The following is a 15,420-nucleotide window of genomic DNA, read 5'->3' on the forward strand; positions in this document are numbered from 1 at the left end:
TGTGTCGTGAGGTCGGACGGCGGGGTCGTGAGGGTCGGGCGAGCGAGCGGAGGAGAAACAAGGACGATTAGACGCTTTTGGGCAGTCTTTTCCGGGCGGCAAGGACGTGCCCGTGTACAGGCTGAGCGAGGGGGATGCTGGCGAGGACGATGGCGACGGTATGTGTGTTGTCAGCCGGCTGGAAAGAGGAAAATTGGCAATGGATGGACGCGGCGGAAGATAACGAGCGTCGGATGATGCTCTCTCGGTCCCTCGTGGGCTGCGCGCCACATGCCCCAAGCGGAGTCCGTCGGGCTTTCAACGCCATCCCGGGTCCGCCCCCGCAGGGCCAGAACGCACGCAATTCAACGGCACCACACACAGGCTGAGACAGCGTTTGAAGACAGCGAGAGAAGCATGGCATGCATAATGCATTAGAGAACCGAAGATGCAGCAAACTACGGTACGGGGTACAGTATCCAAGGCGGGAGAAGCAGATGAATGTGCGGGTATAGCGGATGAATGTGGAGGACGATGCGGTTGAAGTTCTACATGTGGATCCGGTGTACAGCTGATGGCACAGAAAACTATCCAAGCGACAAATAAGGATCATACAGTACGATACATAGCGTGAATGCAGTAGGAGATGTGCAGGCAGAACGTGCAAGGGCTCATGAGGCGGTCGCCACGGCAGGATCAACACGACGGACACGCCGCCGACGTCGTCTGTAGAGAAAAGATCGGACGACTTCAGCAACGCGGTCCCGCAGTCAACGGCCGAGCCACTCACCTAGGAAATATCGGACCCCTCGGCATCGGACGTTCGTCGAGATCAAGGGCAACGTTCGTCCCCATCTGGATGCCCTGCATGCCGCGCCGGCGTCAGCAACCGCAAGTCCAGACCACCGTAACACAGTACTCACCTCTATCCAATCAATCACTGCCGCCACGTCCTTCGCCTGCAGCAGGAATTGCTCGCCCTCCATCCTTACCCGGATGACGTTCTTCCGCTTCTGGTAGTCGCTCGCCAGCCCGCTTTCTGCATGCTGCAACGAGTACTGATGGATGAGGTCCTTGGGATCAGGTGTGTAGGTCTCTTCCTTCTCCTTCTCTCTATTGAAGTCACGGTGATGCTCTCGTCTGCTGCTGTGGTGCGAGAGAAGGCGACTACGCGAAAACCGGGACCCGCCCTCCGAAGATATGGACGACGCAGAGGTAGGAGAAGGGACAGTGAGGTTGGTAGATGTCGTCGAAGGGGATGTGGTAGATACATTGGAGGGTCTTGATGAACTGAGCGTGTCCATGGAACGTCGCGAAGCGGCGATGGACGGCTGCCGCGCAGCGTCAGAACGCGAGTCCATACTGAGCCGTGTTCTCGAGCTGTTGGCGCTATTTGACCGTAAGGGATCCACGCTCTTTGACCGTTCCTTGCGCAGGAACCTCGACGCCAGTCCGAGCTTCGACTTCGTGGGGGCCGGGGAGGATTGGGAGGCCTCCCGCTCTTCTGGCCTGTCGGACGGGGACTGCATATCTTGGCCAGTACCCGACTCCTCCACAATCTTCGGTATCCTCTCCGTAGATTCCCTTTGTCGCTCCCGAATGGCACTCACCCGGATGCCCGTCGACGTGATCGCGGTGATGTTCACAGAGGTGAGGTCGCCCACGCCCACTCGATTCTCCCACCACTGCTCAATTGCACTAACTCCCGACGCAGCAGGCGGGCACTTGTACACGCGGAACGCGGTACCCTCCAGCACGCAATACACCCGTCGCCACTTGCGGTCCTTCGCCTGTACACCGGGCTGGCTGAACTCCATCTTTCGGGGCATGATTCCGCTGAGATAGATAGAATTCGAGTATGCAGGCAACTGTTCGCGACCTTCCTCTTCGCGTGGCTGGGACGACGGCTGACCGCGCCGCCGGAAGAGGGGGTCGGGGTACGGAGGTGGGTCCGACGACGGCTCGTACACGGGAAGGGAGCGGCGGCGCCGGAGCATGGGCGACGTGATGACGTCGTCCAGAGGTTCTGTGGTCGCAGGATCCTCCGCTTCCGCAGCGGGTGCTTGTCCGTCCTGACCAAGCGTCTGCGCCTTCCGAGGTGGCGTCCTGCCGAGCTTGGGAGTGATCACCTTGTCCTTGTCCTTCCGCACCATGGCAGCAGTGAGATCGACCATACTCTTCGACCCTTGGTGGTATAGTCCCGGACGCGGGGACCCAGGAGTGGCGGGCATCGGTACCAACCGCGGCTGTGGCACACCGTCAAAGGCTCGCGCCTTGCCGTTCGGGCGGTAGTCGCTGGGGCGGGGAGTGCGCAGGGGGGAGTGAACAGGGTCCAGAGACTTAGCAGAGAAGTAGTCGACAGGTGGGTCCGCCGGATGAAGGTGTGGTGTGTGCTGCATGAACTGCTGCATGCTGGAGCTAATGCCGGCGTCTCCAAAAGAGACGCTGAAACCAGAGAGGTCCACCTGAGGCAGCGGCGCGAGACGCGACGGACCCGCATTATTAGAAGAAGTGAGCGAAGGAGAACTTTCATCGTCTTCATCGCCGCTTTCCTCCGAGCCAACGTCCTGCCCGTTACCCTCCGCGTTATCGTCACCCTCCTCCTCATCTTCCTCCTCTTCGAGGCTCGCATCCTCGACGTCGGCTTCTTGATCCGCGTCGCTAGGACCCTGCATTGGGAGCGCGGGAAGGCTACGGAGCGGGGCGTGGCGCGCAGGCTGCGCCGGAGTGGGCGGGGGAAGGGTGGGAAGGTTGAAAATGGGCATCGGAGGCTGTCGGGTGACCAGAGATGGGGTGAGCCGAGCACTTCCTCCCGCCGCGTACTGAGCCATCAAAGGCGGGGGAAGCGTCGCGAGACGAGGCGCGATGGCTCGACGGGTCCGTCCGTCTATCGTGGTAGACTGTGCTCCATTGCCGTTGAGATTGTCGGAAGCGGAGCTCGGAGAAGAAGGGAGGGTCTGGGCGCGTACGTGTACGGAATTCGGGGTCGACCCGTTCACAGTAGGAAACGGGGGATGGTTATTGGTGCTTGGCAGACCCTCAATCTCGCGCGGAGGCGTAGCCAAGGGGGACTCCGTGATTTGCAACGAATTTCGAGGATTGGATGGACTTCGAAGAGAGCCATGACTTGGTGAATCTTCCTCGGAGTCGCCGCTGTGGTCGAAGGAATGGTGGCGGGCGCGCACTTCGACTTTCGTGAGCGCCTTGGGGCCGAGGTCCATGGACCGAGCGGATCTTGTGTACGACGCGTCCCCAGGTGTCCTAGAGTCGCTCTTGCGGCGGATTGTTCGGAGGTTGGACACTTTCTTTAGGAAATGACTCGTCCGCACCTGTAAGCCGTCTATGAGATGCCCGGCGTGTGCGCGTGAATTGCAGGTGATACTCGCCAGCAGCTGCGGTCGCCCTTCCCTCGTCTCCGTCGTCGCCGTGGTCGTGGACATACAGTGATCAATCGTGCAGTCGTATCTGTTGCGCGCACGCTGTTCGTAGACGGTAGACAACAAGTGCGGGGGTGAACGCGGAAAATGCGCAAGAGAATGGGGCTGGGTGGAGGACCCATCGGTTCAGCCGCACTGTAAGGCAGTCTAAATTAAGCGGTATAGTCACATTTAGGACGGAGTTTCGACTACCTTAACCCCCACTCCAATAATATCAGACTCCGAAAAGCGCCGCTACTGCGGCAGCCCATGAATCATCGACGACGTTCACATGTCCCACGGCAATGACGTCTACTTTGGGTGTTCGGGATCGATCTGCGCGCATTACTCATGAGTGCAACAAATGGCCCAGAACCATTGTGCGGCTCATCCATGGGTTCGTGGCCTAACGATGAGGTAAGTAGGTCTCGGATAGGCGAGCGTCCGGATACAATGCTCGACGTTTTCAATCATCAGGCCAGGGCTTGGGATCTGAAATATGTGTCTGCAATATTTTATGAGGCCGTCGGAGATGGACAATTCAATTCCTCGATCGAGTCCGGCTGGCAACATGGTTACTACTAGGATGGGTACTGACCTACATAGACGACTCCACATTGCACAAGGTGCTGCAGGTTTGAGAGGTATCAGCTTACCTAGTTCGAGTGAAGTATGAGCGTGTACGGCTCCTGGTACAGATGAGGTCATTGACAATGGCAGTCTCGTAAGGCACGGCGTTGCAGCGAGAAACATCCTGTCTCCACTTACTACCTATAATTGCGCCACATAACCAGTTATAGCGTCTCTCGTCGTGACCGAGCCTGGCGCTGAACCGTCACAGCCGTCGGAGGGAACCGGACGTCTCTCAGGTTGGAGACCCGGATTTTTGACTGACTCGGTGGTGCCCTCAACAGCTACTGGGTTACTTTCTATAAACCTGGCTTGAAGCAGCGGTCCCTCATGGGTGCAATGGAGAAGCTACACAATGCGCATACATAATTCGGATCACATGCATTCGTTTCAGTAGAATCCTTATCTCGATCATCCGTCCGCATCTATTAGCCGCTGACCATCCCCGGGAGCTGCCGAGTTCACGCTCGTTCCACTATATTGATGTTCCCCTCCCAGACAAGTACACGTGAAGTCGACACTCTGCAAGTAAAACGTAAGGGAACTAAGATTTACGAATGGCTGACAGCTCGGGCGACTGCCTCCGCAATAGTCCACACTAGTTGGGTATTCCGCCAAAAAGCTGGCCAAGTCACCATAAGTGTGTTCTCGCTAGTCTCGCCAGCAAGAAGTTATAGGCGTCGGCAGGTATACAAAATACAGAAACAGCTAAGAAAGCACAACACATATCCTAGACACCCACAAGGTCGGCGTAGATTATGTCCTTGTCACGCGTTATCCGAGTTCCCCTCCTGGGCTCCATGTTGTCCGCCAAGTGATCGACTCGGAACCTGCGCCATAGGTGGTGTCCCGAGTCGGCGGGCCACCACAGGTGAATCTCCTTGACGGACGGACTGAGAATGCCCGCGAGGGTTTCCGCGATGACGTGTTGGTCATCGGCGAAAGTCTCGATTGCGAGCTTATCGTACGCCCACTTTGGCTCAATGCTGCGCTGGGCAGGGCGCATGGAAAAGTCTGGCAGAGGCGTGTTCTCCAAGTCCAGATGCACCTTCAGAACACGGAGGTCTGCGAGCGATGAAAGCAGCCGAGCAAACTCGTCCTGTATCCCAAGCGACGTGAGATATCAGATACAGGCCACGTGGACGCCGGACGGACTCACCACTGCGATGTCACCAGTGTTCGGTGCCCTATATCGATATATTTGCAGTATCTGAATCTTCGGTAATGCAGATGACACGAAGCCGAGCAGGAGGCTCTCGCTCTCGTCAGCTCGATACTCCAGATGCAGCTCCAAAAGGTCACGCGCACGACAGCACTGCAGGATATCAAGCATCTCCGAGGACGTCTGCAGGGGATAACTGTGCATACGGCTGTTGCCCTCAAGGAAGGGCCGCTCAGCCACATGGGGGCAGCAGGATAGGCGGAGCACCCGGAGGCATTGTGGAAGGCGAGCGTAGACGGGATCGTCTACCATAGGGTGCGACACGGAGAGCTCCTCCAAGTGTGGCCACGGATAATCATCTGCGTCGTCATCGTCCCAAATCGGTCGCGGCTCGGCATCCGCGGACAACGTGAGCTCCAGAACGAGGACACGTAGGTCTCGCATCCTGGAGAATAGCGTAGCGTAGGGTCCGGATGGTGTCTTCCATTGTGCTCCATGTAGTCGCAACTCGCACAGGCGGGGCCAGTCCAACTGGGACAGAGCCTCAGTTGGAACTAGCTCAGCGGGCAGGGTCAGAACCTTCAGCGAACCGCAGAGCCTCGTGAGAAACAGAGTGACGTTCGCTTTCTCAGCATCGGTAGGAGGGTACCTCCGTGAGACGCTGCGCTCATGGTGGAAGAGGGTCAGAGGTGCAAAGATGGTGTGGTCCTCGGAGGAAGCGGATTCAGTCTGGGAGAGGAGTAGGTGGATGACCGATAGTTCGCGCAGTTGAGGTAAGGCGAGGATCGACATCAAAGCTGGTAATGATATGCCGTGTATATACTTAGTGCCTTGTCCGATGATTAGGGAGATCTTGGTAAGGCGTGGCATGTGTCGCAGAAGGCTGAACAGCTTGGGACTCTCCAGTACCCCGCACAGGTACGGGTCTCGGGCAAACATAAGTCCCCTATAAGCATTTGATACCGTGTACATTCTGTCGGGACAAACGTCCACTACCTTGAAATGTCTAGTCCAATTCGACGTCAGCCCTGAATGGGAGAACGGGAAATGGTTCACTCACCTGACGTACGGCCACCGAAATTTGTGAAGAATCACCCTCTTGCTTTTCATTGGTCGGTTAATGTAGCGGGTCGCGTGCGAGAACATAAGGGGTACGCAGAGGGTCCGGAGGTAACGGCAAGTTGCTGAGAGCGAAACCAGGTCTTTGACGGACTCGATACTTGCGATGATGCGTGTTAGGACATCGAAGATCAGATCATCTAGTCTGTTTTAACGTAAGTTTCCTGGCAGTATTTGATATGCTCAGAACCAACCTGTATGGAGTAGACTCGGACATCGTGGTCGTCGTTGAAGATGCGGTGGGATGCGCTCTGCTTGAAGGCGCTCGATTATCGATTATGTATGTGATATCCTGCCAGTCGTCGACACTTAAATCAAGTTTGCTTGGTAGCTACCAGGTTAGCCCTGGCACGTATGCAGAAGGGTACAATTACAGGATTAATGTCAGCCCGGGGCTTCAAGTTAAGCTTAGGTCTGGGATAGGTGGCACCGCGCGCAAGTCAATCTGAATATTGATGCATTGCAGCGCGCTCAAGCGGCCGTTGACACTACTGATACCACTTGTACCCACTTATGCTGGCGAAACATATCCGACTCACAGGATCCATAAGTTAGCCTCGAGAAACTACGAAGTCCAGCGATCCGGGATGCATCGAAATCATAAACGTGAAGCGCCCGGATGGTGCAGGCGCCTGTTTGATGCGCGCGCAGCGGCTGTACTACTCAGACTTCAAGTGCCTTCTCCTTCATATATTTCGCTGCATCTCTATTCATGCTAGCTTCTTGATACTTCTTGCCAACTGCACCTTCACCAGCATTGCGTATTCTGTCGCGAAGCTATAGGACCGGAATAGGCGGCTTCTTGCGGTACGTTGGGTTACCGGAAGTACACGTTAATAACTCGCTCATTGACATTGCCATGTAGACTATGTCCTCCGGCACAAAGAAGCCGGGAGGAGGCAGGCCACTACCGCGTCGTCTCTTCTCCATCGACACTCTCAAGAAGGGACGAAGTAGCTCAGAGTCCGACTCCGCTTCCATCTCGAGCGGGACGAGCCATTGGCGCAAGCAGTCGACCGCCTCCTCCAATCTGCTCACGCTCTCCGAAAAGATTGAGGAGGGTATCGATCCCTTTGCGGACACTGCCAATGGAGTATGGACGGAGAAGGGTATGGTGCAGTCTCCGGAGGATGAGAGTGGGCTGCTCGGTGAGGATGTGGCTACACCAAGACCTCCCAAGACACCCCCCACCGCGCGTCCGGACTCTCGCAAGGCTCGCGCGAACATCACACCTCTCAATCTTGGGGACACGCTACCTGGTGCGACGAACGATGGTGAAGCACCTCCCCCTTCTCCGTCCCGCCGCCGGTGGGACACTCTCCGTTCCCATGTGCTACCATCTTCTGCCTCCTCCGTACGCTCAGCCACCCCGCCCCCTCTCCCGTCTGGCATTTCGGAGACACCAAGCACCGCTGTCCCTGCGCGACCATCTACTCCGCGCGGGTATCGCTTCGGGCAGAAACGCTCCATGCGCCATGTCGTCGACCAGGTGCGAGACGTCGCGCACGACGAAGGTCGCCGCCTTGCAGAGGATATCCGCAAAGCCTGTATGATGGTTCGGTTTGGAGACGTCACCACGCGATCCCACAAGGCAGAGCCCGTGATGCAGAACACCATTGGCTCAACGCTTCACCTGCCCTTCCTCGCGTCTTCCAGTTCTCTCGTGACTGGAGGTTCCGGCAAGTCCTCGCACGCGCGACAGATGACTGGTGATGGATTACGGCGCCCACAGAGCGTTGCTTCTCTGGGTATGGGCCCAAGCGCCGCACCGACAGTCACGCATATTGCTAGAGCTCTAACATCCTCGACGTCTATCAACCGACCGAAGGTGTTGCCATGCGAGACACAGGTGCTCGCTGCTCTACTCGTGCCGTTCCTGGGACCGTACAGCAACGACCAAGTAGCCGTCGAACAGCAGACGGCAGTTGAGACGTTTGAGTACGCTGTTAGGACCTGGAAGGCTGCTTCAAACGAGGTTAGTCTTGTCATGTTCCTATCGGTGATACCCAATCCTCACGTGCGAACAGGCTGAACTAGACAGATGTATATGGTGTTGCAAGGCGGCTTCCGTATTCTCGCGCTCCCGCATGCGTATTCTGGGACAGCTCTCTTCGCTGCTCTTCTCACGAGACAAGACCTTCGAGGTTGAGACGCCGGCTATTCTGCAGACGCTCCTCCAAACACTCTTCTCCTTGCTCGCGACCTTACGGGGCTCTGCTGACTCGGTCGCAGAAGCTCAATCCGTCGCAAGCTACATCAAGGCCGTCAAGAATGGGCAGAGCGGGACACCCACACAGCAGGCTTTGGAGAAGGAATATGGCGTGCGATACTCCAAGGGTGATAGCGACGAGATGGTACGAGAAATCATCGTCGCCGAGAGTGTGATCGGCTGTCTGGAGGTTGGTTCGGAGCCGTCCAGGCGATGGACACTACATCGTCTTGTAGAGGTTAGTGAACAGGACTGCCTTGGAGATGGGTATGAACTCACCTCAACATAGGAATACTGGTCTTCGTCCGACTCTACAACGATGTTATCTCCCCTGCTAACAACAATGACCTGGCGCAAGCTCAAGACCTTCGTAAACTCCACCGTCTCGCTTCTCCTCTCGTGGACTGGTGATCCTCGACGAGCTGTCGAAGACGCTGACGTGATCATCCATCTCCTCCGAACCCGTATCTTGCCCGAGGTCGAAGCGATGCGTGATGACGCATTCGCGGTCGTCAGTGAAATTCAGAGCAGTATCATTCGACTGGTTCTGGAACTCCTATGTGTACGGGGAAGCAGCGAGCGGGAGTACGTGATGCTGTACTTCTGTCATTGGGTGCAGGAGGGCGGTAAGTGGCGACAGAGTGTAGAGAACTCGCTCAAGGAATTCGTACGTAGTAATAATCTATCTCTAACTTATTATCCCGGTCATGTTGCTGAAATGGTTTTTGCGCAGATCTCCCAAGGAGAATGGTCTATCATCCTTCGTTTGATGCCCACCCTCGAGGAACTCCCAGAAGACATTCGATCGTCTCTCATCCCGCAGCTTCTTCCCGCTATCAACGATGTGCGTACCCTGCGTTGGTCCTCATCCGTCTCTCACCGACTTTTCTGATGCGCATACAGCGACTTGCAACTGATCCTCCTAATCTCCCTTGTGCGCCGCTCTCGGACTTCCTCGAGTCGGCCGCAATCAGCTGCCCCAAGGCTTTCTTCAAGTCCATCTTCACTTGCGCTGCATCTATGAAGGACCTGACCATCGCGAACCACCTTTGCGTGTTGTACTCTGTCGCACGATTCTATCCCGCACTATGGACACACGACCCGGAGATGATGTCTGTAGCGCTCATGACGGACCCTACAGCATCTCGCGCAGGTTCGCAGCTCATGAGTTCTGTTCCGGCTCTCGCGAAGGGGAAGGCCAGATATGGGCAGATGGTTATCATGGTCGAGCTCATACAGCATCTGCGCAAGGTCCGACAGTCGAAGGACTCAGCTGTGGTAAATCGTCCCATCCCTCCTGCCGGAGGACTGCAGCTGACGAGATATCAGCTTGCAGCCACTGCCAGGTTTATGGCAACTTTGGAAACACGGCTGGGAATGTTGATCGGGGCTAAGGTGCGAGTGGCGTATCGTCCTAGTAAAGACCAAATCTGATATATACATATGTACAGGAGCAGCACACCCTCATTCCCGCATCGCAACGACTGCTGTTCTGTGCACTATTCCGCGAGTCCAGGCTTCTAACGCGATCTTTGAGAACGTGAGAAGTGATTCTTGTTAGATGTGGTTAGCGGCTCACTGTGGTCCAGGGCAACATGGCTACCGCCAGTCGTCAACTGGACGTCGTCGTACTTGTTCCATGCCGAGACGGATCCGGATGAAGGCCTCAACGAGGATGAAGTCGAGGTGACCCTCAAGAAACTCATGGCACTGTACGAGCAGGCGAAGACAGGCATAGGCGGTGGGGGTAAGGTAGGTGACTTGTACCCGCTAATTGCTGGCTGAGCTGATTGTCCATGCAGCGCAGGACGACGGTCGTGGCTACATCAACTACCGACTCTCCGCGATCCAAAGCGGTGACAAGAGGCGGCACCTTGGATTCAGTGCAAGATACGTTCGATGACCGGGTCACGCTACTTCAGTCGCTCATAGACAAGAAGATCAGCACTGCGCTGGAGTTGCTAGTCACTGTCTCAGGACTGCTGCAATCAAACGACTACATGCATCTCGCGCCAATCCTATGGTACCAGCATCTTGACAACGTTGCGTCGCATGTTATTGCTCCGGTGAGATTCAGTTCTGTCGTCATGGACGAAATACGCTGACCCGGTTTGCCGTAGACATGCTTCCTCGTCATGCAATGTGCGGAGAAGATTCCTGATGAATTCGGTGCATTGATCCAGAAGGATCTGTCAGAGTATGTGTCGACTTACTCGTAGTTACGCACATGACTAATATTGGCTGTAGCCCCGAAGCTACAATGCGCAGAAAGGCAATTCAGCGAGTGGCCACCATGGCCAGTTGGCGGTTCCAGCTGCTGTCCCAGGAGGTCATCTTGGATAGGAACTATCGCCGTCCTTTCAAGCTCACACGTCCTCCCATCTTGTTCGTACCGACCGACATAGGGACAAGCTTGTTCGAGCTTGAGGAGGATCCAAACGATTTTAAGGACAGCAAGGGTCACGTCCTACCGCAGGAGCTCCGCCGGCGACTATCTGAAGTCGGATGGGCCGAGGAACGTGGCGAGATGGACCCAAAGACCGAATGGATCAAGACTCCAATGACGCGCCTGCCTACTCAGCAGCTTGATTCCTTGAGCTCCTCGTCTGACGCTGACCCTGCGCCCCTGGACTCACCCAGTGCGAGTCCTAGCCCTGAGCCCTCACCAACGAGGTCCTCTCCTCGAGAGTCACCTTTAGCAAGGAGGGACTCTACTGCAGGCGGGCAGTCGAAGGCCAAGCGACGACCCGTGTTCGTTGCGACTATGGTCGCGTTGTTCCCTCGCTTGGCGGCAATGGTTAAGGACAGCGACTTCGTTGTGGCCAATACAGCGAAGACCCTGATCCTGGACCTCATGCGCGACGATCCACCCATGATTTCTCGTTCGGCCTTCCATCAGCTCTCTGGAGAGGCTGGGGAACTCATGTCTGCGATCACGACACTGCGTGACTTCCTCCACTGCGAGCCCATCTTGCCCCCGGGGGTCGCTCATCATATCCTGAACCATGCTGCTGGCTATTTGAAGTCTGCCATGCGACAAACGGACGCGATGAACCCTCTGCACGGATATGGCTATAGCATGCCCATCATAGCGAAGCTGATACCCCAGGTCAGCAAGATGTCGATGCGCGACATCCGTCGGGCGAAGGTGGATATGTTGCTCCTTCCTTCCGGATCCTTATGGTGGAATGAAGCCCCGCAACCCGGGCCGATGTTTCCGACCTCGTTGGAGACCAACTATGATCCCTTCGACACCCTCCCGGCGCCGGTGGTATGGGTGACTATGGTCAGGACAGCCCAGAACTTGCTGTTCCTGAATATGCTTCGACGGAACGCCCAAGACGTAAAGGTGTTCCGGAAGAACCTATCTACTCTTGTACTTCCAGTCAATTTCGACGACATGCAACAAGTCGCTATCCCACTTACCGCCTATATCCCATATCAAGAGCAGGCTCGCGCACCTCCTAACTCAGCGCTGACGGCGTTGTCATTGACCCTCGCCAGAAGCCATTTGCTGGTCCTGCATCAAGTCTTCCGTTCCATGACTCGGCATCTTAACGATCGCGAGGAACTTGCGCTTTTGCTCGATGGCATCAATCGGATCCTCCTTGCACATGGCGATGACGCAGGCATCGTCGCGCAAGCCATGCTCAGTAGGTGTCCATTTCAACCACAATCGACTCGCAACTTACCCACTCTCAGACTATCTCGTCGCCAGCACACGCTTCAGGCGTCTCTTCACGTCCGGCGGTGGCTACACGATGTTCATGCCCGCTGTAATCAAGGTGTATTGCGAGGCTGAATCCCATCCCAGCATCCGAGCTATCGTCGAGTTCGCTGTGAATCGCTTCTTCGCTCTGCATCAGGAGTCGTTCGTCTTCCAGACCTGCGATGTCATGTCGAACGTGGTGGCGCTGCCTGATGCTGATGGAGCTGCCCTGTGTCACAGTGTCTTCACCCTGTTCAGCACCTTGAAGGGCCCTGCTTCTCTCACTCATCCAGAGGTAGCCGCAATCAGCGTGCTCACGAAGATCGAGGAACAGGAGGCCATCATGGTGACCATTGCGGAGAAGGTTCCTCAAGCGTTCCTGGCGTCGGTGCATAGGAATACGCAGGTCAAGAACCAAGTGACCGTGGATGTCCCGGACGAGTTTGATAGCAAGCGACTGGGTCTGGACGATCTCGTCCGATTGTTCCTCACGGTAATCGCTCACAATCCCACCATCCTTCGAGCACAGCAATTCCTGCGGTTTCTGATGTTCCTGGCCCCGGACTTGTACAACGCGTCGGCCTCGGCTCGCCATGTACTTAAGGATGGCATCAGTGCGCTCGGTTCCATCTTGCTGAACAAGGGTGTGACCAAGGCCAAGGCCGCGGAGAGTGCCTCTCAGGTGGAAGAACTTGGTTCCAATGCGGTATCTCAGGCAGGTTTAAACCAAGCCAACCTCTCACAAGCCTCCGTTCCCAGCGACCTCCTGGCCATGCGTTTGGACTACCTCTCACTGGTTGTCGGCTACACGAAGGCCGGTGGTTCGCTCTCGTCCTTGGCGTCGCAACGGGTATTAGAGCTCGTCAAGGTTATCTTCAAAGACTCTCGATCAAGCGTCCCACGCGTCGCAAAATTCCTCGCCGATTACGTCCGAGCAGTGCTCATCCGCCCCACGCACCCAGACCTCAAAGAGGTTGTCACATTACTAACAGATGTCGCCCCCATCATCTCCTCGTATATGACTACGGTCGACTTCTCAGGTGTGTTCGATGTACTCGCGACGCTCGCCTCGGATACCGTATACGCCAACCAGCCGGCCTTCGCTCGCTTGCTGGTGACGCAGTACTGCAGCGCTGGTCTTGAAGCATGCGAGGTGGCAGCCTCTGAGAACCTGCTATGGGCCCTCGCGGTCAGGGGAAGTTTATTGAACTTACTTGACAAGGCGCTTCTTGCCGTCGGCGCAGACGTCGTCGCGGAGCTGGAGAAGCGGGAGCCGACATACGAGTTCCTTTCCGGAGTCATCCTACCATTTGTCCTCCGCATGAAGACATCGGTCGACATTGCGAACGACAGTCAGTGGGCAGAGAAGTGGCGCCGCGACGTCTACTCAAGGGCTTGGATGCGTCTTCTCGTCTATGTCCTATCGGTCATACAGCGTGCCGACTACATCAGGAACGAGTCCAAGACGTCCCTTCCCGGTGTCGAGCGCCGCAAGTCCACGGATAGTCGGTCCATATCGTCTACTCCAGACCCAAAACCGGCCATGGCCCTCGTCGTCGCGTTGCAGACATTGAAGGTCATCACAACTCGCGCAGAGCAAGACCTCTCGGCGGCCATCCCCGGTGTCTGGGGACACATCGGCGGTGTTCTCAGACAAGCACTTGCTGACGGCGATGCGGGCTTCGCTCTTCCTTCTCGCCCAGGCTACTCCGAGCCTCCATCCCCGACTCACTCACCCAAGGCCAGCGCGTTCAACCTCGATGACAACCCCTTCCTTACCCCGTCCATGGTGCCGTCCACCTCGCGTATGCGTTCCCAGCGCCGACCGCGCATCGTCGACTATATGACCTGGTCGCTCATCGAATGGCTTTGTCTCCGGCGCAACCCGCTTGCGTTGCAGATGCGGGTGTTTATGCAGGAGAAGGTCGCCACCCTGCACCAAGAACTCACGTCCAGCAGTGGAGGTGGCGGCGTAGGCCCTATCAGCCCCATGCTCCCAATGAGCGCATCCTTTCCCGGGACACCAAGTCGCTCACGCAACCGCCCAGTTTCCAACATCTTCTCCAAGCCGCGCAGGAGCTTCCTCGCGGGCGAACCCGGCAGCACAGTGTCCACACCCCGCAGCTCGGCACTGTTCACGAACTCGGTCTCGCTCCCCAACTTCGATGAGTTCGGCATGCAGTCATCGACGCCACGCAAGTCGGAGGACCGCCAGGCGGGGTACATGCTCATGCCGAGCCCGCTCACGCCCTCACGCCGCGCCGAGCGCGAGTCTGGGCCCAAGATCGTCCACCTGGGACCCGTGAGGCCCGTCTCTCCCTCCGGCGAGTCTAGCGGTCGTCGTTCCTTCTCTCCAGGAGGACGCCGGAGCAGCCTGGGCGGACGAAGTGCGCTCGCGTTAGCGCGCGAGATGGTGGTTGAGTCGCCCGTGCTCGTGCGGATGACCGTGCGGCGGATACGCGTTGCACAGGCGATGCTCGGGTACCCACTCCTGCCACTTGCGAGCGTGTCGTCGATGGACTCGACCGGGACGGGTGAGATGGGTATGGGTGAATTCCCCGAGGCGGAGGGACTGGTGCGGGCGTGGTCGCGGGCGGAGGCACTCGAGGCGCTGGTGCAGGAGACGAAGGATCTCATTGACGAGTGGCGGGAGGATGACGACCTCGAAATTGGGGAGGACAGCGGGATTCTGGTGGATATGGAGGAGCCACTGAGTGGACAGCCGTGATCCGGGGAAGGGTCATCATCGATCATGGCTTTGGGACTTGTTTCTTGTTCCGGAGGACTGGCAGAGGCCTAGGATCTCATTCTGTGTTACTTACTCTAGAGTCTATGTAGATGCCTGTACGCCCAACACCATCCATCTCACATCGCTATCGTTGCTGTACCGTGTATCATCATGTATATCTTAGACCATCATGACTACTAACTTATACCATTGCTCGTTAATGCATACATGACACACTACTAGCCTGTAACACAAGATACCCTTTTCCGATCCCAGGGCAGGTACTTGCGATCTCAACATGCTGGCCGCAAGCGATCAGCAGAAGCTGGGATAAAGGTACAAGACAGACGGACAGGAGAGTAGTTGCGTTCGCACGTTTAAGTTGGAGATTCATCAGTCTTGCCAGGATTCCAATAGAATTCGTGCCGGATGCGCACCTGCCACGAGCTTGGAAGCTACTTCCTGTAA

General features: G+C 56.6%; 4 protein-coding genes across 4 annotated transcripts; 1 reads left to right on the forward strand and 3 right to left on the reverse strand.

The window, feature by feature from the left end:
* Positions 1 to 16: 16 nt before the first annotated feature.
* On the reverse strand, positions 17 to 801 carry L226DRAFT_273664 (uncharacterized protein). Its single transcript, XM_067673498.1, has one exon. The coding sequence runs from the start codon at positions 590 to 592 to the stop codon at positions 68 to 70; it is 525 nt and encodes a 174-aa protein (XP_067529986.1). The 5' UTR covers positions 593 to 801; the 3' UTR covers positions 17 to 67.
* Positions 651 to 2,744, reverse strand: L226DRAFT_471704 (uncharacterized protein; the record flags this gene model as incomplete). The annotated part of the gene is made up of 3 exons (XM_067676410.1): positions 651 to 705; positions 770 to 843; positions 903 to 2,744. 3 exons carry the CDS (start codon positions 2,742 to 2,744, stop codon positions 651 to 653), a joined length of 1,971 nt encoding a protein of 656 aa, XP_067529987.1.
* Positions 2,745 to 4,700: 1,956 nt separating this feature from the next.
* Positions 4,701 to 6,537, reverse strand: L226DRAFT_515730 (uncharacterized protein). The gene is made up of 4 exons (XM_067678454.1): positions 6,501 to 6,537; positions 6,248 to 6,451; positions 5,185 to 6,193; positions 4,701 to 5,124 (listed from the first exon to the last, which is right to left on the reverse strand). Exons 1-4 carry the CDS (start codon positions 6,521 to 6,523, stop codon positions 4,756 to 4,758), a joined length of 1,605 nt encoding a protein of 534 aa, XP_067529988.1. The 5' UTR covers positions 6,524 to 6,537; the 3' UTR covers positions 4,701 to 4,755.
* A 1,321-nt stretch (positions 6,538 to 7,858) lies between these two features.
* On the forward strand, positions 7,859 to 14,952 carry L226DRAFT_471808 (uncharacterized protein; the record flags this gene model as incomplete). The annotated part of the gene is made up of 12 exons (XM_067676415.1): positions 7,859 to 8,281; positions 8,334 to 8,753; positions 8,805 to 9,182; positions 9,249 to 9,359; positions 9,419 to 9,793; positions 9,845 to 9,910; positions 9,967 to 10,055; positions 10,105 to 10,267; positions 10,318 to 10,581; positions 10,636 to 10,712; positions 10,763 to 12,168; positions 12,218 to 14,952. 12 exons carry the CDS (start codon positions 7,859 to 7,861, stop codon positions 14,950 to 14,952), a joined length of 6,507 nt encoding a protein of 2,168 aa, XP_067529989.1.
* Positions 14,953 to 15,420: the final 468 nt, after the last annotated feature.

The sequence above is a fragment of the Lentinus tigrinus genome (genome assembly GCF_003813185.1).
Source record: "Lentinus tigrinus ALCF2SS1-7 unplaced genomic scaffold L226scaffold_47, whole genome shotgun sequence".
Classification (NCBI taxonomy): Eukaryota; Fungi; Basidiomycota; class Agaricomycetes; order Polyporales; family Polyporaceae; genus Lentinus; species Lentinus tigrinus.